The sequence below is a fragment of the Rhinoraja longicauda genome, chromosome 4 (genome assembly GCF_053455715.1).
Source record: "Rhinoraja longicauda isolate Sanriku21f chromosome 4, sRhiLon1.1, whole genome shotgun sequence".
Lineage (NCBI taxonomy): Eukaryota > Metazoa > Chordata > Chondrichthyes > Rajiformes > Arhynchobatidae > Rhinoraja > Rhinoraja longicauda.
Genome location: NC_135956.1, coordinates 50,253,058 through 50,278,139, shown reverse-complemented (window position 1 = coordinate 50,278,139; position 25,082 = coordinate 50,253,058). Strand labels below are relative to the sequence as shown.

Here is a 25,082-nt window from a genome sequence, read left to right as displayed (position 1 = left end):
AAGATTATTGGTTTTCTGTTTGACAGAACGAGTATGGTTCTTGTTCGCGTCTTTGGAGTGGCCATTGGTGTGGAACTTGTGGGCGATGGAATTGGCCGTGACAGGGCAATGCTTTGGGTGGTTCTTCGACCGGTAAGGCGATTGAAGGTCTTCCACGCCACCCTACTGGAGTGTGTGGACTGTCTCTTCCCACCTCCAATGGCTCAACTCCAATGGCTATGGAAAGTTGTCTTGGCTAGCAGTCCACTTCTGGAGTAGGTGAGTGCAGTTGTCAATGTACCAGATCGCGTTGGATCAAGTTCCAGTAAGCTACATATCCCTTTCCCCAATCTCAGGGACACCAAAGTGCTGTATAATCAATGACGTTTTTGTGAAGCTTGGTCCTTATTGTAAAGTTTGACTTTTTAAAATTCTTAGAGGAATTATGCCTCGGGTACTATGGGATACTTTGTTCTATGAGTTCTGCAACAATTAAAAAAATGTCTTTTTACTAGACTTGACAAAAGTCATTATTTTAAAATGTCGGAACTTAAAACATCAGTTGCAATATTGGAAACTATTTTCAATTGGAGGCTTTGTCAACTTTGTCAACTCAATGGGTCACCCCTACCCTACAACCCATTTCCTACATACCTCGGGGTGAAACTAGATCAACACCTTGTCGCCTCCAGGGATGTTCTCCAGGGTTCCAACACTCTGTGTCTTTTTTTGTAAACCAGCATTGCAGTTTCTTGTTTCTACCAATCTAGATTTGTTCCCTTTTATCATCATTAAAGATAATGAAGAGCAGTCACTTGTGTAAATGAGGAAACAGGAGAAAATGAAAGATTACACTCATGGCTTTCTAACAGTGTGTTGCCAATCTCCTAAATGGTTCAGGCATGAAATGGATAACTTGGACAGATGGGGTGAGGATGATGAATACAACAGGCCTACGCACCTTCAGATAATCAACGTTCCTTTCCAACATGAGGTACTTTTCCAGTATATATAATTTTAAGACATCGGCAGAATGGTAAGAATAAGAGGATTCTCCTCATTGATACCACTTTAATCCCCATGAATGTCAAGCATATTTCTAAATGAAACAGTGAAGTGATAGGTCACAGCTTGGTTTTAGTTTTCCCAAATCAATGGTGTACATTTGGGAAGAATTCTATCAAAACTTAAGAGGCCACTTACACTGGTGCCACTGTAAACTTAGTAAGAGTTAAGATGAACAGCAATTCCTTCTACCATTGGAAGTGGAGACCAGCACTGCATGAAACTAAATGCCAATAATCTAACTGACAACACATCAAGATTCAACTGTTTTAATAGCTCGAATGCTGAGATACATCATGATTAGTAAATCCAATGCAATTCAGATCACCTTGCGAAATTAACTGACACCCACAGGATACAATCCGCAATGAGTTCTGGTGGCAGCTTTGTTACCAAGAATAGTGTTGAGGCTTTGGAGGGAACAGAAAACCTGCTGACAAACTAATGTAGCGCTCATGAGCTGGTATAAAATTAGTCCAGTAACCTGGGTGTATATGGGACCTTTTATGGAGGAGGGCGAATGCCGAGATGAGGGATAAGTGGGGGTAGTCTGAACGGGTGATCAAACGGCATAAACAGTATGGTGAGGGTTTAGGAGGAGGTTCAAAGAAAGAGGGAATTATACAAATTGCAGGAGTTAGAAAATGGAGGACATGAATCAGGACAAAACCAGAAAGGGACCCTAATCTGGAATTGACAGAGCCAAGAAGCTGATACACTCAGTCTGGAAGTGGGAAAGGTGTGGTTCTCCATTTCAGCAATAGCTGCTATGTAAAGCAGATGTTACGGTAGAGTCAGAAGCTCAGCTCTGGGTCAACGTTTGTACAAGTCAAGTCAAGTCAAGTCAAGTCAAATTTATTTGTCACATACACATACTCGATGTGCAGTGAAATGAAAGTGGCAATGCCTGCGGGTTGTGCACAAAAATAATTACAGTTACAGCATATAAATAAAGTTAATAAGTTACTAAACATAGCACAAAAAGATCTCTTCCGTGAGGGATGGAAGTAGAATCGATGGAAAGGGTACGGTATTTGCTGAGGGTAGAGGGCAATGACAATTGGCTTTTGTTGGTCAAGAAGCCTTGATGAATCACAGCTTTCATTTCTAGCACCATTTAAAAAATTGTATGGTTGATGAAATGTTCTACCATTTAAAAATAATGAATGAGAACCTTATACGCGTGGGAGTGTTGCATCAAAGTCTTTGCAAATATATTTTCTACAGCACAACTTTGGTAGCATGATTCATTATAATCATGAGCTGTGCAATTTAAGCTGTTGAAGCTATTCTATAATATAAAAGTAAATATTTTGCTTTCACAAGGTGCCTGAAGTAATTATTGAACTTGAGCTATACAACTGTGGAGTGGGCGCACAGTAGCGGAGCAAACAGAGCTGCTGCCTTACAGCTCAGACACCGGGTTCAATCCTGACCTCTGGTGTAGTCTGTGTGGAGTTTATATAATGTGCCAGTTATTGTTCAGTTTAGTTTATTGTCACTTGTTCAGAAGTACAGTTTTATTATATGCTATCTAGTCAGCGGAAAGACTATACATGATTACAATCAAGCTGTCCACAATGTACATACAGAGGATAAATGGAACAATATTTTGTGTAAGATAAAGTCCAGTAAAGTCCGATTAAAGACAGTCAGAGGCTCTCCAATGAGGTAGATGGTAGGTCAGGACCGCACTCTAGTTGGTGATGGGATGGTTCAGTTGGCTGATTACAGCTGGGAAGAAACTGTCCATGAACCTGGAAGTATGCGTTTTCAAACTTCTGTACCTCTTGCCTGATGGGAGAGGGGAGAAGAGGTGAGACTGGTCCTTGATTATGCTGGTGGCCTTGCCATGGAAACGTAAAGTGTAGATGGAGTCAATGGAAGGTAGGTTGGTTTACACGATGGTCTGGGGTGCGACCACAACTCTCTGCAATTTCTTGCGGTCTTGGGTAGAGCTGTTCCCAAACCATGCTGTGATGCATCCCGATAAAATCCTTTCTATGGCACATCTGTAGAAGTTGGTTAAAGTTGTTGGGGACATGCCAAACCTCCTAAGCCTTCTAAGGAAGTAGAGGCATAGACAATGGACAATAGGTGCAGGAGGAGGCCATTCGGCCCTTCAAGCCAGCACCGCCATTCAATGTGATCATGGCTGATCATTCTCAATCAGTACCCCGTTCCTGCCTTCTCCCCATATCCCCTGACTCCGCTATCCTTAAGAGCTCTATCCAGCTCTCTCTTGAATGCATTCAGAGAATTGGCCTCCACTGCCTTCTGAGGCAGAGAATTCCACAGGTTCACAACTCTCTGACTGAAAAAGTTTTTCCTCATCTCAGTTCTAAATGGCCTACCCCTTATTCTTAAACTGTGGCCCCTTAAGCATCGGTGTGCTTTGTTGACCATTGCAAAGTTGCGAGCTTCTTCCACTCTGGTTTTCTCCCATGACCCAAAGATGTGCAGGTTCATAGATTCATTGAGTTTACAGGATGAAAATAGGTCCTTCTGCCCATCGTCCATGACAACCAGGATCCCAATCTATACTAACATCATTTGCCTGCATTTGTCCCATATAGCTCTAAACCTTTCTAATCCATATACCTGTCCAAATGTATTTTAATTACTGTAATTGCATAGGTGAACCGGCACTATAAATTGTCAAGTACATAGGTAAGACGTAGAATCCAGAGGGCGAGTTGATGGCAATGTGGGGAAAATAAAAGGGGATTAGTGTAAATAGGTGTTTGATGCTCAGCATGCAGGCTTCCCAACATTTGATTTTACAAATTAATAATTCTGATGTCCAAAATTCAGAATTTTACATCACAATTCATAATATGGCGCGTAATGCAACATTTTAGCAAAAAAAAAGTATGCACACCAAATGAGCGTACGTGTTGTGCCACATTCATGTGTGAAAAACGACCATTATTTCTAACAGTCTGTAGTTCTTGGACTACATGTACAATGTCAGGCCTATCATGAGTATATTCTGCTATTTCGAAAGGTTATTGAACAAAAAAACTTTTTACACCACAAAGAAAAAATTGTTTTGTTGTGTTTTATCTATTTTGCTTTTTCCTTACACATCCCAATTCTCTTGGTATTGAATAAAAGAACAATGGTCATAAAAGTCCCTTCCTCCACTCCCCCACCCCCACCGACCCCCACTCCCACCCGAACCCCCATTCACCCACCCCATCCCCTCAACATCAACAGGCCTCATGCTACGCGGCCAGGTGAGCGGCAAGCGGCGGGGCGGGGCAAGGCGAGCGGCGGGGCGAGGCCAGGTGGAGCGAGAGGCAGGGCGAGTGGCGAGGCATATGTTTTACGGTTAAAATGTGAGGCAAAATCAGAATGGCGGAAATGAAATAGGAAAGCGGAAACTTTCCGCCAAATTCGGAAGGGTTGGGAGGTCTGTGCATGATGTCATGGACTGATGAACATGTTTCTGTGCTATACGCTCTAACAATTCAAAGCCTCCAAAACCCATTATATGAGGACTGACTGCTGAAAAGATTGCAAACACGATGGTTGAAAAGGAGGTTAAACTAAAGAGTAACATATAAAATTACGGAATTGTTATACGTGAGAAATCTTCCTTCTTAATTCTGACAAGGTTCTGTGCATTGCCCTGGCCTTAACCTTTTATGTTACAAATATTAAAACTAAATGAAAAATGCTGGGAATGTTCAGCGGATAAGGCAACGTCTAAAGTCAAGGATACAGGAGCAGGCTGGGAATTGAGGGATGAGGAATAGGCCCTACGGCCCACAATGTCTGTGTCGGCCTAGTTCCAACTTACACTGCCCGCCTGTCCATTTTTATACATTTTGGTTTCACCATATAGAAATTACAGGAGTGTTTATACATAGTTCCCCCCATTTCAGGGCACCATAATGTTTGGGACACACGGCTTCACAGAATTTTGTGATTGCTCAAGAGCGTAATAACTGCCTCCTTAATGCAGGTATAAGAGAGCTCGCAGCACCTAGTCTTTCCTCCAGTCTTTCCATCATCTTTGGAAACTTTTATTGCTGATTATCAACATGAGGAACAAAGTTGTGCCATTGAAAGTCAAAGAAGCCATTATGAGACTGAGAAACAAGAATAAAACTGTTAGAGACATCAGCCAAACCTTAGACTTTCCAAAATCAACTGTTTGGAACATCATTAAGAAGAAAGAGAGCACTGGTGAACTTACTAATCGCAAAGGGACTGGCAGGCCAAGGACGACCTCCACAGCTGATGACAGAGGAATTCTCTCTATAATAAAGAAAAATCCCCAAAGACCTGTCCGACAGATCAGAAACACTCTTCAGGAGTCAGGTGTGGATTTGTCAATGACCACAGAAGACTTCATGAACAGAAATACAGAGGCTACACTGCAAGATGCAAACCACTGGTTAGCAGCAAAAATAGGATGGCCGGATTACAGTTTGCCAAAAAGTACTTAAAAGAGCAACCACAGTTCTGGAAAAAAAGGTCTTGTGGACAGATGAGACGAAGAATAACTTATATCAGAGTGATGGCTAAAGCAAAGTATGGAGGAGACAAGGAACTGCACAAGATCCAAAGCATACTACCTCATCTGTGATACACGGTGGTGGGGGTGTTATGGTCTGGGCATGTATGGTTGCTGAAGGTACTGACTCACTTATCTTCATTGATGATACAACTGCTGATGGTAGTAGCATAATGAATTCCGAAGTGTTCAGACACATCCTATCTGCTCGTTCAAACAAATTTCTCAAAACCAAAGATACTAGAGGAACAAGATAGACCACTCGACCCTAAAAACCGTAGCACGTCATGGCGCCATTTTAGTAGGCAGAAACTTGCAGAAACACTTAAAAAGAAAAATAACAAAAATCTGTGAATTGATACATGAGATATATTCTGCATATTAATGGCATCATCACACATACTGCTCCCCAAAACACTGATTACACTGCGAGAGGCATAGCGAAAGGCGGGTTTTGCCTACTAAAATGGCGGACGTTCCGCTCATTTGCATACTACACTTCAGTATAGGCGATTTCAACGGAGTGGTCCATCTTGTTCCTCTAGTATCTTTGCTCAAAACTCATTGGCCGGCGGTTCATTCTACAGCAAGACAATGATCCCAAACATACTGCTAAAGCAACAAAGGAGTTTTTCAAAGTTAAAAAATACCGATCACCCGATCTGAACCCAATTGAGCATGCCTTTTATATGCTGAGGAGAGAACTGAAGGGGACTAGCCCCCAAAACAAGCATAAGCTAAAGATGGCTGCATTACAGGCCTGCCAGAGCATCACTAGTGATGTTCATGAATCGCAGACTTCCATCAGTCATTGCATGCAAAGGATATGCAACAAAATACTAAACCTGACTACTTTCATTTGCATGACATTGCTGTGTCCCAAACATTATGGTTCCCTGAAATGGGGGGGACTATGTATAAACACTGCTGTAATTTCTACACGGTGAAAGCAAAATGTATAAAAATGGCCTTTATTAAAATCTGACAATGTGCACTTTAACCACGTGATTTTTTTCTATTACAAATCTCAAATTGTGGAGTACAAAGGCAAATAAATAAATGATGGGTCTTTGTCCCAAACATTAGCATTGTACTGTAGCATTTGGCTCATTCCTCATAGTTTTTATGATTACAGCTTCGCATAAGGTTCTTCCCTAGGTTTAACCACATTGCAGTATAAGTGGATAAATGTGAGGTTATCCACTTTGGTGGCAAGAACAGGAAAGCAGACTATTATCTGAATGGTGGCCGATTAGGAAAAGGGAAGATGCAACGAGACCTGGGTGTCGTGGTACACCAGTCATTGAAAGTAGGCATGCAGGTGCAGCAGGCAGTGAAGAAAGCGAATGGTATGTTGGCATTCATAGCGAGGGGATTTGAGTATAGGAGCAGGGAGGTTCTGCTGCAGTTGTACAGGGCATTGGTGAGACCACACCTGGAGTATTGCGTACAGTTTTGGTCTCCTAAGCTGAGGAAAGACATTCTTGCCATAGAGGGAGTACAGAGAAGGTTCACCAGATTGATTCCTGGGATGGCAGGACTTTCATATGAAGAAAGACTGGATAGACTCGGCTTGTACTCGCTGGAATTTAGAAGATTGAGGGGGAATCTTATAGAAACTTACAAAATTCTTAAGGGGTTGGACAGGCTAGATGCAGGAAGATTGTTCCCGATGTTGGGGAAGTCCAGAACAAGGGGTCACAGTTTACGGATAAGGGAGAAGTCTTTTAGGACCGAGATGAGAACGTTTTTTTTCACACAGAGAGTGGTGAATCTGTGGAATTCTCTGCCACAGAAGGTAGTTGAGGCCAGTTCATTGGCTATATTTAAGAGGGAGTTAGATGTGGCCCTTGTGGCTAAAGGGATCAGGGGGTATGGAGAGAAGGCAGGTACAGGATACTGAGTTGGATGATCAGCCATGATCATATTGAATGGCGGTGCAGGCTCGAAGGGCCGAATGGCCTATTCCTGCACCTATTTTCTATGTTTCTGTTTTCTATGTAACCACTTTCCTCATTCAATTACTGCATTCCTCATCTACTGAGTTATCCATTAAGATAGCACTTGAGAGGTGCGAGATGACTCCAGCCAAGTAGCTGACTTTAAACCATGACCTGAGCCTCCATCTGTCACTGAGCAACATCATGGGCACGTCTGAAATATCTGAACACAATTCACTCAGAAACTTAAGCTCAAGGGACTTAGTTCTAATAGATTTCTGAGGACCAGAAATTCATCCATATTTTGGTAAGAACACAGCATTGTCACTTCAGTACATTATTCCTTATCTGTTACATTGATTCCATTGACCATAGCAATCAGTGACATATTTGTACTTTCAGCCTTTGATGATTTGTGACTTAAATAGTCCAGGCAACAATTAATCGCTCCCTTTAAAAAGGTCCCAAATTTTACAAGTGTTGTTACAAGATCAATTCCATTTTTACCACATATTGATATTGATCCTAAGTACAATTTTTCTTTAAACAGAACATCTGCAAAATGTGATGGTGTCAGCTGTGCCTCAACGGGAGCACTTGCGTCCGAGTCAGAAGGTTGAGAGTTCAAATCCGGGTCTCGATAGAAAGGGGCTACTGTTGGAATCAAGGATCAGTTTTGACTCACCTCTTTGTCCATGCTTTCCAAGTCCTCCTTGCAAAGCGTGTAGAGAGGCATCGTCTCGGACATGCTGGGCTGGCGTTTCCGCCCTGCGGGGCGCGATGGGCCAGGCTTTTCATCGCTCGGACTGGAGTTCGGAAGCTCATCTTCATCCAAGATGTGGTGCTGGTGAGGCTGTACAACCCTGCCACAAAACAGAACACACAACCCAACTCAACCTCCTTTAAGGCACATATTCTGCTTAGTAAGATCCTGATTTGCTTTGTTGTGATGAGAGCAAAGGTCAAATCTTTTTTGAATACAAAAACATTTCCAGTTTTAATGACTTTGGTCACAAACGTAACTTTTAAAAAATCCTGGCGTGAAATATTTAACAAGAACCAATATATTTCTTTTAATAATTTACAGTAGCGTGGACCTAATTTAATTGGGATTTAATTGAGTGGGGATATAGAGAAGCTGAAGTCCATAAAATTTGTTTGGGGAATTTATTTTTTAAAAAGATTCATCCTCCCAGAGCCAAGAGATTAAAAACATATTACTGTAAAGCTACTACAGCTCAATTTACCATGTTTAATATGCACTGTTAGAAATCTACAATGTTAAATCTAAAAGTTCTCTAAAGCCTATTCAAACTTCTTTGGAAAATCTTCTGACTATCTTACAAAATGAAAATGGCCATCAAATGTACTATGCTAATCAGGTCATGGGATAAAAGGTTCTAAGGAGACTGAGTAATTACATTAAAGTTCTTGCTTATGCCAGTGGTGAAGGGGGAGATGTTACCAAGATCCAGTTAAGGAGATGTTCTTTCACTGGGATCTTAAAAGTAGAAAGCGATGGTGAAGAACTCAGGAAGATAATTCCAGATGTTTGAGCAGGTTTGGTGGCTGAAAGTAAAGACCCTAATAGATGGAGAAGGCAGGGTTTGGTCAAGTTCAGTTTTAAAGATACAGAATGGAAACAGACCCTTCGGTCCATGCTGACCATAAATCACCAGTTCACGTGAGTTCTATGTTATCCCACTTTCCCCATTCACTCCCTACATGCAAAGGGCAATTTACAGCAACCAATTAACCTACAAATCTGCACGTCTTTGGGATGTGGGAGGAAACCAGAGCACCCAGAGGAAGAAGGATTCCGACCTGAAATGCCACCCATCCCTTTTCTCCAGAGATGCTGCCTGACCCACTGAGTTATTCCAGCACTTTGTGTCTATCTTCCATATAAAGCAGCTTCTGCAGTTTCTTCCTACACACCCGGAGGAAATCCACATGGTCAGTTTGGAAAGCATACAAACTCCACATAGATAGCACCCAGGTCAGGATCGAACCTGGGTCTCTGGCGCTGTTAGGCAACAACTCCACGGTGCCACCCAGTGGTACGCCATGAAGTGTGGTAGGTAATTTTGGTTAAAGTAACAGAGATACAGTGGGGTCAAAACTATGCAAAAAAATGTTATATTTGTGATATTGCACAATTGACGCATTTACTGCTTTAAATTGGCATTTTTGACTGATATACATTATTGAACCATGGTTAGAATATTAGAGCATTGTGGCTGGTATGAACAGTTATAAAATATTCCCTTATGATCCAAGAGAAATGAGAACCACCTGCTGAAAATGATACATCCACTTTAATCTAAAACACACTGTTGGAAAGACTATAAAGTTATTGAAATATATTTACTCCATTTAAAATGATGAATCATGTTGAGCTGTTCTATCATTTGGTTTTATGACAAAGGACTCAAAACCAATTCTTCCTCTTATCCCTGTTTTTCCATTCATTTAATTACAACCAAACTCCATCAAATGGATCCCCACCATTCCAAGTTACACCATCTGCATTACAGTGACTTGAATACAGGCAGATCTCAGGCACTGGGCTGCATTGATATTGATTGAAATTGGAAAAGGGGCTTTAAAAACAAACACCAACTAGCCAAAGTCAATACCAGCTTGTTATTGTGCAAAGTCATTTGGCAAATTATTTGTCATATATCTGAACACCTCACCTGGAAAGGGTTAAAATAAAAACCAGGACAAATACTGGCATGAGGAGGGGGGTCTTGAAGAGAGGCTGGGGAAGGACTGACCAGTCTCACTAGAGAAATAGTCGTGACGCCATTGAGATGTGACAAATTCTGGGTGAACCAGCAACAATGGCAATTTTACGCGAGTCAACTCCTGATTTCTACCATGCCAAGAAGTGATCCATAACTCCACTCATGGGGGAACTAGTTCATATTTGTAGCTTCAGTTCCAACCTCCGCCCGCACTCCCCTCCTCCCCTCCCCAACCTCCCACTCACCTCACTAACCCCAGGTTCTCCAAACACTGGAAATATTCACCCTCACTATCAGTCACCCTTGATATACTCACATTAAAATATTCCCAAGACATCCAAGGTATGTGCGTCACATTGTTTCTCCTCCAGCACTGTTTTATGCATACATACTACTCATTATTTTTTGCTCTGCAAGACTTTATGAATCGAATGAAAGACAGAAATGTTGAATTGGACTGTGCTCCAGAACACTGCGCTTGGTGTCAAGCACTGAAGCCGTACACAATTTCCTAACGATTACAGTAACCATCAGTGTTTGCTAATTTTATTTTGTTAGTGTATAGTAAAGTCACATAGAACTGAACCATTATTAAACACTCTTGACTCTCTGGAGTTACAAAAAAACAGTTTCTAATGACTATCATTATTGTCTACTGCCGGACTCTGACGTGAGAGGACGCTGGCGCTATTTGTTCGCCGCTTCTCCGTCAGGATAGTTTGTCTGTTTGTTTTTATGTCTTGACTGTTTTTGTAAAGCGTCTTTGAGCATTTGGAAAAGCGCTATAAAAAATAAATGTTTATTATTATTATTATTATTATTATCATGGGACTACTTGTTCAGTGGAGGAAATGTTATGGTCTGGGAATACTTAGTGCTCTTCCAACATGCAGGATGTACACTCACTCAAGTACTGTTGACTATCTAACTCTAAGAGTCAAGAGTGGGAAGAGAAATGGTCAACATTTTGGGAAAGGGTTGCAGATCCAATAACTTCTCTAACCACTGACCCATGACTCACAGGCCTGTAATTACCCCCCTTATCCCTGTTGCTCTACTTGAAAAAAATGTTCAAAGGCTGGAAAATTTTATTAAACATATTTTAATTTCCAACACACTAATTTTCTTGCATGTTTGACAGTCTTTTCATTTCCCTCTCTGGTCAAATTGATGTATAATTTATTTTTGTTTGTTGCCATAGAATCATACAGCATGGAAACAGGCCCTTCGGCCCAACTTGAGCACACCAACCAATATGTTCCATTTGCAGTAGTCCCACCTGCCTGCGTTTGGCCAACATCCCTCTAAACCTATCCTATCCATGTACTTATCTGAATGTTTCTTAAATGTTGTGTTAGCACCTGCCTCAACTACCTTTATACACTCACCATCCATTGTGTAAAAAGGTTACCCCTTGGATTCCTATTAAATCTTTCCCCCCCTCACCTTAACCTATGCCCTCTGGTTCTCATTTCCCCTGCTCTGGGCAAGAGACTTTGTGTGTTTATCCGAAGATAGACACAAAAAAACTGGAGTAACACAGCGGGACAGGCAGCATCTCTGGAGAGAAGGAATTTTGGGTTGAGACCCTTCATCACACTTGTTTACCCAATTTATTCCTCTCATGATTTTGTACAGTTCTATAACATCAATGTGACTGAGATACTGCTGCAAACAAGATTTTTACTGTTTCCATACCTCGCCGTGCGTGTGCAAATGACTATAAACTTGACTTAATCTCAAAATGCACCAACAAAAATCACTACACACATGCATTATGGCTAATTACTACCATAGGAAGAAGTCTTGTGAATCTCTACTCTGGTAATGTTTTACAGTCTGCATTGTGTCGACAATGAACAATTTTTTGCAGAAAAGTCACAGTGATAAGCAATGAATCACTCCATGCGCGGCTGAAAAAGTGCACCTCACAGTTTAGCTACCCACCCACAGTCAGCCATCACCTGCCCTATGTGCAGAAGAGTCTGCATCTCGCACATTAATATCATCAGCCGTCTGGGAGCCCACAAATTCTGAGTGGTAATAAGGCATTCTTGATCCCAAGAAGAAGGAGACTTCGACCTCGTAATCTGCAGAAAAATAGGTCTGGCATTCACTTCAATGACGGAATTTTGTCTGACTCAAATCATGTTATAATCTATTGGAATAAATAGGTAAAAATATCACATACACGCATTCTTTAAAAGTTCATTTTAAACAATCACCCCTCAATGAAAATTAGCTAACTGAACATTATAAACATCATAACTGCACTGCACCATCAATGCACTCAAACAACTCAAGGCAATTCACTACTGATTAAACAAACGTGACCAGTCTATTTAAGGTGGCATCAGGACAGCTGATCAAAGTCTTCAGCCAAGATAGGTAAAACACAGTCTGACAAGTTGACAGATGACACAAATATTGATGGAGTTGCAGAGTGAAGAAGGCCTTAAATAATTTACAAATACGGGCAAAGAAATGGCCAATGGAGCTGAATCCATATAAGTATGAGATGTTGCATTTGGGGGGGGGGGGGGGGTCAAATGTAGTATGAAAATATACAGATAATGGCAGGACACAACAATATTAATAGACAATAGACAATAGGTGCAGGAGTAGGCCATTCAGCCCTTCGAGCCAGCACCGCCATTCAATGCGATCATGGCTGATCACTCTCAATCAGTACCCCATTCCTGCCTTCTCCCCATACCCCCTCACTCCGCTATCCTTAAGAGCTCTATCCAGCTCTCTCTTGAAAGCATCCAACGAACTGGCCTCCACTGCCTTCTGACATATACATAAAGATCTTGGGGTCCAAGTTTATAGCTCCCTGAATGTAGTAATGCAAGTAGATAGAATGGCAAAGAAGGCATATGATATACTTGCCTTCATTGGTAAGACCATAGAGTCAGGAAGTCATGTGACAACATTATAAAACTTTGGAGTTTGGACTTTGGCTTCATTTGAGTATTGTGTACAGCTCTGGTCACCCCGATACAGGAAGGATATGGAGGCTTTGGAGAGGTTGCAGAATATATTTACCAGGATGCTACCTGGATTAGAGAATATTTGCTATCAGGAGAGGTTGGACAAACTTGGACTGTTTTCTCTGAAGCGTGGAGGTTGAGGAGAGACCTGAAAGAAGTTCATAAAGTTATGAGGCATAAATAGGGTAGACAGTCAGAAGCTCTTTTCCAGAGTTGGAAATGTCAAATATGATAGGGTACTGCCTTAAAGGTACGAGAACAAAATGTTTAAAAGAGATGTCCAGGGCAAATTTTCATTTTACACGGAGCCTGGATCATGCTGCCAAGGAAGGTGCTGAAGGCAGCTACAATAGTGGCATTTAAGGGAATTTTAGATGGGTACATGACAATGAAGAGAATGGAAAGATGCGGATCACGTGCAGGCAGAAGCAACTAGTTTCAACTGGCATCATATATGGTGCAGACATCATATGCCAAAGGCCTGTTCCTGTGGTGCACTGCTCTATCATGTACACTCATTCATTTTTCACCCTCTTCAAGCAGATCACCTAGAATGAATAAACAAGATGTAATCTAATGTAAATCGAAGTGGTTTTATTCATTTACACTGCAATTATCCTTTTTATTATTGCTCACAGGACTTGGATGTTAATTCACGGCCAGCACTTAGTACCAAATCCTGCTGTCTCCAACAGAGAAGGAAGTAAGATCTGGTCATGTAATTCCGCACACATATCTTGATGGAAACTGTAGTTACTGCATAAGCACAGCATTCTGTGCACTGACACCAGAGTGCTGCTTTACTGGATTTTTTACCAGCTTTTGTGATGTTTTGAGGAGAGCAGAGCAACTGTTAACACCACTGCCCCCTCCATCGACTCCTTTAAGTCCAGGCTCAAAACCTATTTCTACTCCCTAGCATTTGAGGCTCATTGAGGAGGCGCTGTGAACTGTTTTGTATGTGCTGTTATGTTTGCGTGCTACTGTATGTTTTATTTTTTCCTTAGTACCTAATCAGATGTACAGCACTTTGGTCAACGTGGGTTGTTTTTAAATGTGCTATACAAATAAAATTGACTTGACTTGACTTGACTAGGTCTGGCAAGACAGGCATCTGGTACCCACCAGTCAAGAGAAGAACAATAGATAGCACAGTGGAGCAATAGGATAGCTCAGTGGCATTACAGGAAAGTAGGGCGGAAACAGCGAATGCAGCCCCGGAAACCCAGGTTCGATCCCGACTCCGGGTGCTGTCTATACGGAGTTTGTACGTTCTCCCCGTGATCACATGGGTTTTCTCTGAAATCTTCGGTTTCCTCCCACACTCCAAAGACGTACAGGTATGTAGGTTAATTGGCTTGGTGGGGCTCAAAGTCAGTCTCAAGCAGGCCTCCAGCTCCTTGATGTTAGGCCGCAGAGCGACCGGAGATACGATCCAGAAAACAATCACAATCTCCGGCAAGGTAAGAGATTGAAAAAAAGTTTCAATTCTGAACATATTCATAGACAATTCCAAAGATTCACAATCCTCAGAGGGAAAAGGTAAATTAAATTCCTCCTTTTCTCCGTCTGACATGGGTGAACTCACATTCTGAAGTTCAATTCCATACTTCTCGATTCCCTCAAAGGTTGAAACATTCCCTCAGCATCTGCCATGTCAGCACCCTTGGGGTCTCATGTGTTTCAGCATATCATCTACTCTCTGGCAGATATATGAACCTGAACTACTTCATAACAGGCCAAAGTAAGTTGCTGTGACACTGGTTTCTCTATCAATACTGACCACTATTAATTGAGAAACATTTACCACAACAAAGCATTTTTTAATGAACATTTTTTATTGTTTGTACTGCATATAAAGCTACAATCTGCTTACGTTACAGAGATTTATTTGTCATCCAGGCAATTAAAGTGTATTTTAAGGCAATGATTCATTCCTGTCTTGCTTCTCAAGTGATGACATGCCAGAGCTCACAATCATTTTACGCATCAATCTGATGCCCCTAATTATAATCATTGTCAAATCATGCACTCATGGTATTCCACAAGAATGAATTCGACAGATTAAACACGTATGCAAAATGTGAAGATAGACACAAAATGCTGGAATAACTCAGTGGGACAGGCAGCATCTCTGGATAGAAGGAATGGGTGACGTTTCGGGTCGTGACCCTTCTGCAAACCGGACACTTTATGCAAAATGTGAGATCCCTGGAATATTTTTCCACACATCCTGGGGATATCGCAACTGTTTTCTTGTCTGCTTCCATTGAGCTGAAGAGCACATAATCCAGGATTGGGCAAATTGTGCTGGCACAGGGTGGCATGGCAGATAGCAAGCTTCAGGATCAGGAGAAATACTAAAACTTAAACCAGCAACAACAAAACAAATCTCAAAATTAACAGTAGTTGAAGTTGTGACAGAGTCTGCAAACCTACTAGTTTTTTTGCAATGAAAACACATCAAAGTCTATTGTGATTGTGATGACTTATGAAATTGTTTATTTGTCACGTGTACAAGTGTTTCAATGCTAGAAACAAAATATTATACTGCTTTCAAATGGCTTATGTCTACATTGAGATGTGCACATTGATGTAGGAGTTATAATGCAGAGTTTAACACAACTACCACCCTTTTTCACACAAAGGGCGGTGGATGTATGGAACAAGCTGCTAGAGGAGGTAGTTGAGGCTGGGACTACACCAACGTTTAAGAAACAGTTAGACAGGTACATGGATAGGACAGGTTTCGAGAGATATGGACCAAACAAAGACAGGTGGGACTAGTGTAGCTGCAACATGTTGGGCTAAAGGGCCTGTTTCCACACTGTATCACTCTATGACTCTCTATGACTATAACTAGCAATAATATTTCATAGAACACAAAGTGCTGGAGAAACTCAGCAGGTCAGGCAGCATCTCCAGAGGTCATGGATAGATGACGGTTTAGTGTGGCAACCCTTCCTTAATTGTTCTGGGAACATTTGTTCTGGGCCAGAATTTGTAATCACTCCCTAACTAGTGATTAGAGATCACCGGAGATGCAAAGCACCTGCAAATCGCCCTCTTTAATCTCAATTAAAAACAGGAGCCCGCTGTCAAACATCACCTTGAATTGAAAGAAATTGCTGCACTACAACAGGAATTAAACTCTCTAAACTGCATCAGGGTTGGCACTCAATGGTGTGTGCACACCATTAATAACAACATTTATATTCTCGCTATACTACCTAACCTCATTTGGCCTGAAAGGGAAAAAGTTCATGCCTGCAGATACTAAGGTTCTCACGTCTAACTTTTCATGCCCCAGAATCTGCTGTCGTTGTACAGTGGGTACAGCTCCCCCACTGGAAGGGGCAATTTGGATTTGGTTTAATTCCTCACTGTGGGGTCTGGCAGAATATTTGACAATGTAGTTGGTTTAAGATCAGAGATGGGGAAGAGGGAGAAGATACTCCTTAGACCTAAAAAACCCAGAAATTTAACAGCGTGCTAAACCACATCCCCCTGACACAGCTGTCTGTCATATGGACACAAAATGCTAGGGAAACTCAGCGGGACAGGCAGCATCTCTGGAGAGAAGGAATGGGTGACATTTCGAGCTGAGACCCTTCTTCAGACTGAAGGGTCTCAACCCGACACGTCACCCACTCTCTCCAGAAATGCTGAGTTACTCCAGCATTTTGTGTCTACCTTCGATTTAAACCAGCATCTGCAGTTCTTTCCTACACAGCTGTCTGTCATTTCTGGTTTTATTTTCTTTAAGTTTCCCAGAAAGTTAAAAGCAGATTAAAATCAAGCTTAAAAGATCAAAGCCATAAACAGATGGATTTGAGACAATTGTTAGTCCTCTGCAGTCTAGCTTGGTGACCATTGAGCTCCATGTGACCAAGAATAATGCTGTGCATTGATCTGGTGTGTAACATTTCTCCACTCATTGTACTTTTCTTTAGAAGATATCCTGCTTTTGCCAGCAGAAACAGATATACACCAGACTTGAATTTGGAAATGCGCCAAAACATGCAAAAATAAGTTTGCCGTGCAGTTGCATATGTGACAAATAAAGCATCATTGAACCATTGATTAGATCTGTTTCCATTCCTCTGTATATATTTTATAAAACTTGTTTTGAGTAACCCGCCTTTGTTATGCAGAAATCTTTGCCATGAGACACTTTGTTAAAACTCTAACCCACTTTCAAATAATCACAGTCGATGGAAGTTATTATGTTTAGCTCCCAGATTTTCATAAACGCCACATGGTTGATGAATCCCCTCTTAGTAAGAAAGTTGGCCCAACAGAGTTTCAGCTGACCTTTGAAATAGCCTATTCAAGTGCAGTTTAAGGGAAAATGTGAATAAGCAATAAATCCTTACCCACTCTGGAGTGGGTAAATCCTTGGAAAAAAGAGGGAGTGGAAATGGGGATTTTATTTGAAATTGAAGAATTCAAAGTACAATGTAGGAGATCAAGGAATGGGAGGGGGAGTTAAAATGGTTAACCATCGGGAGAACTAGCTTGGTTTGGAGGATAGTGTGCCAGTGTTTGGCGAATTAGTCATCTCGTCTATGCTTGGCATCACCTCCTTTACGTTAGTGAGACCATTGGTGGCCTGCTAAATTTCCTAGTTGCTAACTATTTTAATTCCCCCCCCTCCCATACCAACCTTTTCTGTCCTCCGTCTCCTCCACTGTCAGTGTGAGGTACCACACAAACTGGAGGAACAGTACCTCATATTCTACATGGGTAGCTTACTACCCAATAGTATAAACATTGAATTATCCAATTTCAAGTAATACCCCCTATCTCCCTCTTTCAGGTGCTCTTCCACCCCAATGCTTCCACTATCTCTAATCCCCACCCCCATCATCCTGTTCCTTTCCCCTTCATCTCCCATCCACAAGTTCCTCATTTCCCTTTTATTTCTCCGCTCACCCTCCCCACTGACTCCTTCCATCCGAATTCCTCCATCTGGCTTTACATTTCACTCCTCTTTTCTCCTCATCTGACACCCTTTCGTCTCCTTTGTTACTTACTCCACTCATCTGCCAATCCGGTCCCTGTCACCTGTATCCATCTATCACTTGCTAGGCTGTGTTCTGCCCCCACCCCCATTACAATCAGTCAGCACAAGGGTCCCGACCCAAAACGTTGCCTGTCCATTACCTCCGCAGATGTTGTCTGACCTGCTCAGTTTCCCCTGCACCTTATTTACAGAAATAATTGAAAGGGAATGGTCAGAGACAGGTGAGGTATTTGCCAAGATCACCCAGTGACCAGCAAGCTTTCTGGACACATAATTCCTGGAACATGGATATGTACAGCACAGACATAGGTCGTTGTCCATGCCGACCATGATGTTTATCTGAGGTAATTCCATTTGTTTGCATTAAGTCCACATCCCTCCATACCTTTCATATCTAACTACCTAAACAACTACCTTTTAAATATTGTAATTGTGCCAGTCCTCACTCCTTCCTCTGGCAGTCCATTCCAGATATTCACAATTATCTGTGCAAAACTCCTCCCCCTCAAATCTCCTTTAAAATGTCTTCCCTCTCACCCTAAACATATGCCCTAAAGTTCTAGAAAAAGATTCTCACCTTCTAAACTTCTCACAATTTTATAGTCATAGGTTCATGTAGCGTGGAAACAGGCCCAACTTGCCCTCGTCAACCAACATGCCCCAATTACACTAGTCCCACCTGCACGCCTTTGGCCCGCATCCCTCTAAACCTATCCTATCCATTTACCTATCTAAATGTTTCCTAAATGTTGCAATAGTACCTGACTCAACAACCTCCTCCGGCAGCTCATTCTATACACCCACCACCTTTTGCGTAAAAAAGTTAACCCTCAGGTTCCTATTAAATCTTTTCCCCCTCACCTTAAATATCCTCTGGTTCTCAATTCCCCTACTCCGGGCAAAAGTCTGTGCATTTACCTAATCTATTCCTCTCATGATTTTGTACACCTCTATAAGATCACCCCTCATCCTCCTGAGCTCCAAGGAATAAAGTCCTAGCCTACTCATCCTCTCCCTATAGCACAGACCCTCGAGTTCTGGCAACATCCTGCACCCTTTCCAGCTTGACAATATCTTTTCTATAACATGGTGACCAAACATGTTGTAAATCTCAGCCTCCAATGTTCCAGTGAGAATAAACTCAAGTCTATTCAATCTCTCCTGATAATTATGGGTCTCCATTCCATGCAATGATTGGCAAAACACTCCCGAGGATGTCCCAAATAAGTTGAAGCCTCAGTTTTAATTTAATCAAGTCAATAAAAGGGTCCTTTCCTGTCCTTTGTCTCCTCCACTGTCAGTGTGAGGAGACGGGTGTGTAGGAATAAACGGGTCCTTTTCAGAATGGCAGGCAGTGGCGAGTGGAGTGCTGCAAGGCTCAGTGCTGGGGCCGCAACTATTTATAATATATATGAATGATTTGGATGATGGAATTAGAAGTTACACTAGCTAGCTTGCAGATGACACAAAGCTGGGTGGCAGTGTGAACTGCGAAGAGGATGTTAGGAGGTTGCAGGGTGACTTGGACAGGTTGAGATGCATGGCAGATGCAATATAATGTAGATAAATGTGAGGTTATCCACTTTGGCGGCAAAAACAAAGAGGCAGATTATTATCTCAATGGTGCCGATTAGGTAAAGGGGAAGTGCAACGAGACCTTGGTGTCCTTGTACACCAGTCATTGAAACTAAGCGTGCAGGTACAGCAGGCAGTGAAGAAAGCAAATGGCATGTTGGCCTTCATAACGAGAGGATTTGAGTATAGGAGCACGGAGGTCCTTCTGCAGTTGTATAGGGCCCTGGTGAGACCACATCTGGAGTATTGTGTGCAGTTTTAGTCTCCTAATTTGAGGAAGGACATTCTTGCTATTGAGGCAGTGCAGCGTACGTTCACAAGGTTAATCCCCGGGATGGCGGGACTGTCATATGAGGAAAGTTTGGAAAGACTAGGCTTGTATTCACTGGAATTTAGAAGGATGAGAGGGGATCTTATAGACACATATAAAATTATAAAAGGACTGGACAAGCTAGATGCAGGAAAAATGTTCCCAATGTTGGGGGAGTCCAGAACCAGGGGCCACAGTCTAAGAATAAAGGGCAGACCATTTAAAACTGAGACGAGAAAAAACTTTTTCACCGAAAGAGTTGTGAATTTGCCACAGAAGGCAATGGAGGCAAATTCACTGGATGAATTTAAAAGAACGTTAGATAGAGCTCTTGGGACGAGCGGGAATCAAGGGGTATGGGGAGAAGGCAGGCTACTGATTGTGGATGATCAGCCATGATCACAATGAATGGCGGTGCTGGCTTGAAGGGCCAAATGGCCTCATCCTGCACCTATTTTCTATGTCTCTATGTTTAATATCTAGGAATCATGCAGAATGTCTGTTTGACTTTGTGAAGAATAAAATGTATGGATCACCCAGAAATCTCGCTCTGGTACTTCCACTGTAGATTAAAGACCCAATTTGGCAAAGAGATGACAAGGGAAAAAATAGATAAACTAAACTAGAGAATTAATTGAAGTTAAGAGAACAAGCTTGACAATTTCACTTTGGAAAAAAGATGAAGCAGAACAAACTGATTACTGCAGAAGGTTGATTACAATCCACAGGGGCTAAAGCAGCTACAAGAGCATGCCTTCAAAACCATGGCTGTTGAAACTTGCAAGATGAGTAACACATCATTTACTTCCCCATAAACATGCTACTTGAGAGTCAGAATTTCTCAGAGATTAAAAGCACTTCCAAACTATACAATGATCATTGCGACAAATAAGGTCACAACACACAGTTAATCAACCTAACAGTTTACAAATATACAAAGCTCCCAAGATAGCAATAAGAGCAGCAATATTGATTCTTCCATCACTGGTGGGCCGGATTAGTTTAAGAATATAAAATACCAGCCCTATTCCTGTGAGGCTGAACGATTTTTCTGCACGTCGTTCATGACTTTGAGCTCCCCTTTCCATATTACTCCTATGCTGATCTGTATACAAATCCTTAGTTGAGAACAGACTCTGCCATGTTGAACTGCTATCTACCTCTGATGTCCCTCAGATTATCCTTCCGGACTTTGCTGGCTTTACCTTGCACTAAACGTTATTCCCTTATCATACACTCGAACCGACAAGACCTCAACGGCGGACCAGGCGGGCGAAGTTATCTTGAACTCAACGGCTGTGAAGGCGGATGAAGGCTGCAACAGATCTATCAGCTCCAATCATCTTGGTTCCCTCGCCTTGATTTGTGAAGGACCGTGTGCTTTTTGGAGTGCAACATCAGGTACATGGTAAAAAAACACACGCACAGGTGTCTTCATTCTTTGGAACGTAGACCATCATCCTCGACCTCGAGGGATAGCCACGACGACGACTGTAAATGGATTGATTGCAATCATGTATTGTCTTTCTGCTGCAACTTTTCACTGAACAATAAACTAAACTGAAACTGAAACTAAATGTTAAATAACTCATTCCATCATCAACAATTTATTCACTGTTCTCTTTGCTAATATAGAAGCCAACATCTGATCTAATTGCCAACACAGGTCATGCATCAAGGTCAAAAAGAAAATGTGTGAAGCTGTCACCAGGGGAACCAATTTCAAAATTCCTGGAAGATCATAGGCAGCGAAGTTTGTGCACATTCCACAGTTCTTCTTATCCTAGGCATCTGAATTTATTTTTAAAAAGTCCTCTGTCCAGTCCAACCTGAAAATGAAATGCAAGTTCCTGGGCATATCCACCAGGCGATTCCTGTCACGATGTGCCCACAAACATAATTTTAGGTTAGCCACATCAGGGTTGATGTCATTCCCTGTGCAACATTTCACAGGCAATTAGATCAAGTTCTAGAAGATAGACACAAAATGCTGTAGCTCAGGCAGCATCTCCAGAAAGAAGGAATGGGTGACGTTTCGGGTAGAGACCCTTTTTCAGACCCCGAAACGTCTCCTTTTGCTTCTCTCCAGAAATGCTGCCTGTTCTGCTGAGTTACTCCAGCATTTTGTGTTTATTTTTGGTGCAAACCAGAATCTGCAATTCCTTCCTATCCACAGATCAAGTTGCCATTAGACTGCCCCTCACTGGTTTCTCCTGGGGTAATGTGTCCTTCAGTGTGATGTTGGAGTGAGATTCCACACAAGCAAGTCTGATACTTGCCATTGATTCTCTGGCCCATGACTTCACCAACACCTCCATGGTGCCACCACTTCAATTGACAGAAGTCATGACATCCATCTCTTCCTCATGCCCTCAAATGAATTCCACGGCTCTTTCCCTTGTCACATCAGAGTGCCAATCCCTCCGCTGGTCACTTCCACACAATCCTCAACTCTTCCCCATCTCCTCCCTCAACCCCAAATACTCATAAACTCTCTCCCTGCAGCTACCTATCTTGCTCACCTACCAAACACTCTGTTCCAATTATGATCACCGGCCCTCTCTTTCATTCCCCAACCCCCCCTCCCCCACTGCCTCTCCTTCCATTCTAGCTGATCTGCAGTCCAGGCAGATTATTTTTGATCAGAGAAATGTGGTAGGGTGGCAATTTCTTATGAATGAAAGCACACCAATAACACTATTTGGCATGCCTCCAATTACTCTTCTGAATTTCTACAGATGCACCATATAAAGCGTCCCATTGGGATGCACCAGAGCTTGTGACTCTTCTGCCCAAGACCACAAGAAACTGCAGAGTTGTGGAGGCAGCCTAGCTCATCATGCAAACTAGTACCTCCTCCCCCCAACCCCCACCATCAACTCTAGCTACACATCATGCTGCCTTGGGAAAGCAATCATCATAATCAAGGACCACTCACACCCAGATCGTTCCGTGTTCTTCCTTTTCCTGTCGGGCAGAAGATACAAAGACTTGAAAGCACGCACCACCAGATTTAAGAACAGTTCCTCCCCTGCTGATATCAGACTCCTGAACAAACCACGCATATGCTATGGATGTATTCCACGTCTTCCTTGTTGCGGCCCCTGCACTTATTTATCTGCACTTTCTCTGTAGCTGCAATTGCATTCTGTACTGTTTATTTTCTCTTTTGTACTATCTGATTGAAATTGCAAACGGCATGTTCTGCCTGGATAGCATGCAAAACAAAGCTTTTTTTGTACCTCAATAAATTTGACAATAATAAACTAACACCTATAGCAAAGCCCGTCTCGTGAGCTTATGGGGATGCACTAATTCTCGGTCATAATACTTGTAAATAGGGAAAATGGGAATTGCTCCCTGTTAAGTGAATGTTTCTTTCCTAACCCTCCAATGACACCCAATTTGAGGATTCAGCAAAATAAAAGCATTACTGGCAATGACATTCAGCATTTGAGGACAAGGGCCATTTGCATCCAATTCAAATTAATTACACTGGCTGCAATGAATAAAGTAATTTACTCGTAGTTCAAGAAACAAAAGAGAGTTCCTTTAATTAATCCACTAATTAGTGATTGGAAATGCAAACTGAATATTAATAGTTTGCAAATAATGTTATACAGTTCAAATTCACATTTTCCAGTGATCTTTTAAAAAACATTTTAAAATAAAGATTTATATTTCCGAACCATTTAGTGTTCAACCAAATCTATGCATGTAAATCAACAGATTCTTTAACAACATCATTCATCCTTCAAAAGGTCACAGAGAACTCCAGGTCAACCCCAGATGAGCAGATGGACAAATAGACTTGCTTCGAACCTTCTAGCAAATCATCAAGCTTCGTTGTTTCAATTTCTGGTTCAAAGCCAATTGTTCCACACATTATAAACCCTCACCACAACATGGCTGAGACTGAGAATGCAACGTGTAGAACAACACTTCCAACTTTTCAATTACATCCTGTAACATTTTGCAAAGACTACTTCTTCATTTTGAGCAAATGTTCAGAGGAAATATTAGACTGCAATGCAACAAATGATATTTGTGAGATTGGCAGTGAGGATTTGTTGGCTGTCGATAAGCAGAGGAAAACATAAACCTGTCAGCTCCTCAAAGTCTTTGAAATAACCCTTCAGAAAATTCCTTTACAAAATGTTCCATCAACGTAATCACTCTCCTCTATTCCTTTCACTGATGTGCTGGCAGCAACTGATAGCACTAATTCTGTTTGCACTGTGACCTTGCCATTTACAACATACAATTTAACTGAGTGGACAGCCGAGACAGCTGGAGTTTTCTGGGACCATTACCTGAACGACGATTGTTCGCCATGAACCGGCAACTTCACAGGAGCTGCTGGGGGTTGGATGTACGCGGATTGCCTGTTTCCCTGCGAGTCCTTCCGGATTAGTTTCCCAGTGTTGGGATCGTAAATGCGGACATCGGGCCCAGGCTGTGCCTTAGGATGAATGGGAGTTGGATGAAACAACGGTGTTTGAAAACCGCCTTGAAGTTCAGGGAAACTAGCAGGGCTGTTGGGTCTGTGGACAAGGCAGAGACAGGAGTATTAATAAATGATGATAAACCTACTACATCAATTTTTTGGGGGTTTGTTTAGTTTAATTTAGAGATCAGCTGGAAATAGGCCCTTCGGCCCATCGAGTCCGAGCCGACCAGCGATCCCCTACACCAGCACTAGCCTACACACTAAGGACAATTTACAATCTTTACCAAAGCCAATTAAACTACAAACCTGTACATTTTTGGTGTGGGAGGAAACCGGAGTACCCGGGAAAAATCCAGGTAGTTGTGGGGCGAACGTACCAACATCGTACAGGCAGCACCCGTAGTCAGGATCAAACTTGGATCTCTGGCGCTGTAAAGAAGCAACTCTCTCACTGCGCTGCCTCTGAGAA

General features: G+C 42.1%; 1 protein-coding gene across 3 annotated transcripts in view; it reads right to left on the bottom strand.

The window, feature by feature from the left end:
• The window catches only part of ctdp1 (CTD (carboxy-terminal domain, RNA polymerase II, polypeptide A) phosphatase, subunit 1), a 232,126-nt gene that overhangs the window by 124,412 nt on the left and 82,632 nt on the right, over positions 1-25,082 (bottom strand). For 2 of the 3 annotated variants that reach the window (XM_078398633.1, XM_078398634.1), the window contains exons 10-11: positions 24,477-24,707; positions 8,195-8,372 (exon numbers count right to left, since the gene is read on the bottom strand). In XM_078398633.1, coding sequence (XP_078254759.1) covers positions 8,195-8,372; positions 24,477-24,707 — 409 coding nt within the window. Of the gene's footprint in view, positions 1-2,733; positions 2,839-8,194; positions 8,373-24,476; positions 24,708-25,082 lie in introns of those variants that run through there. The other variant, XM_078398635.1, reaches the window with a different exon arrangement.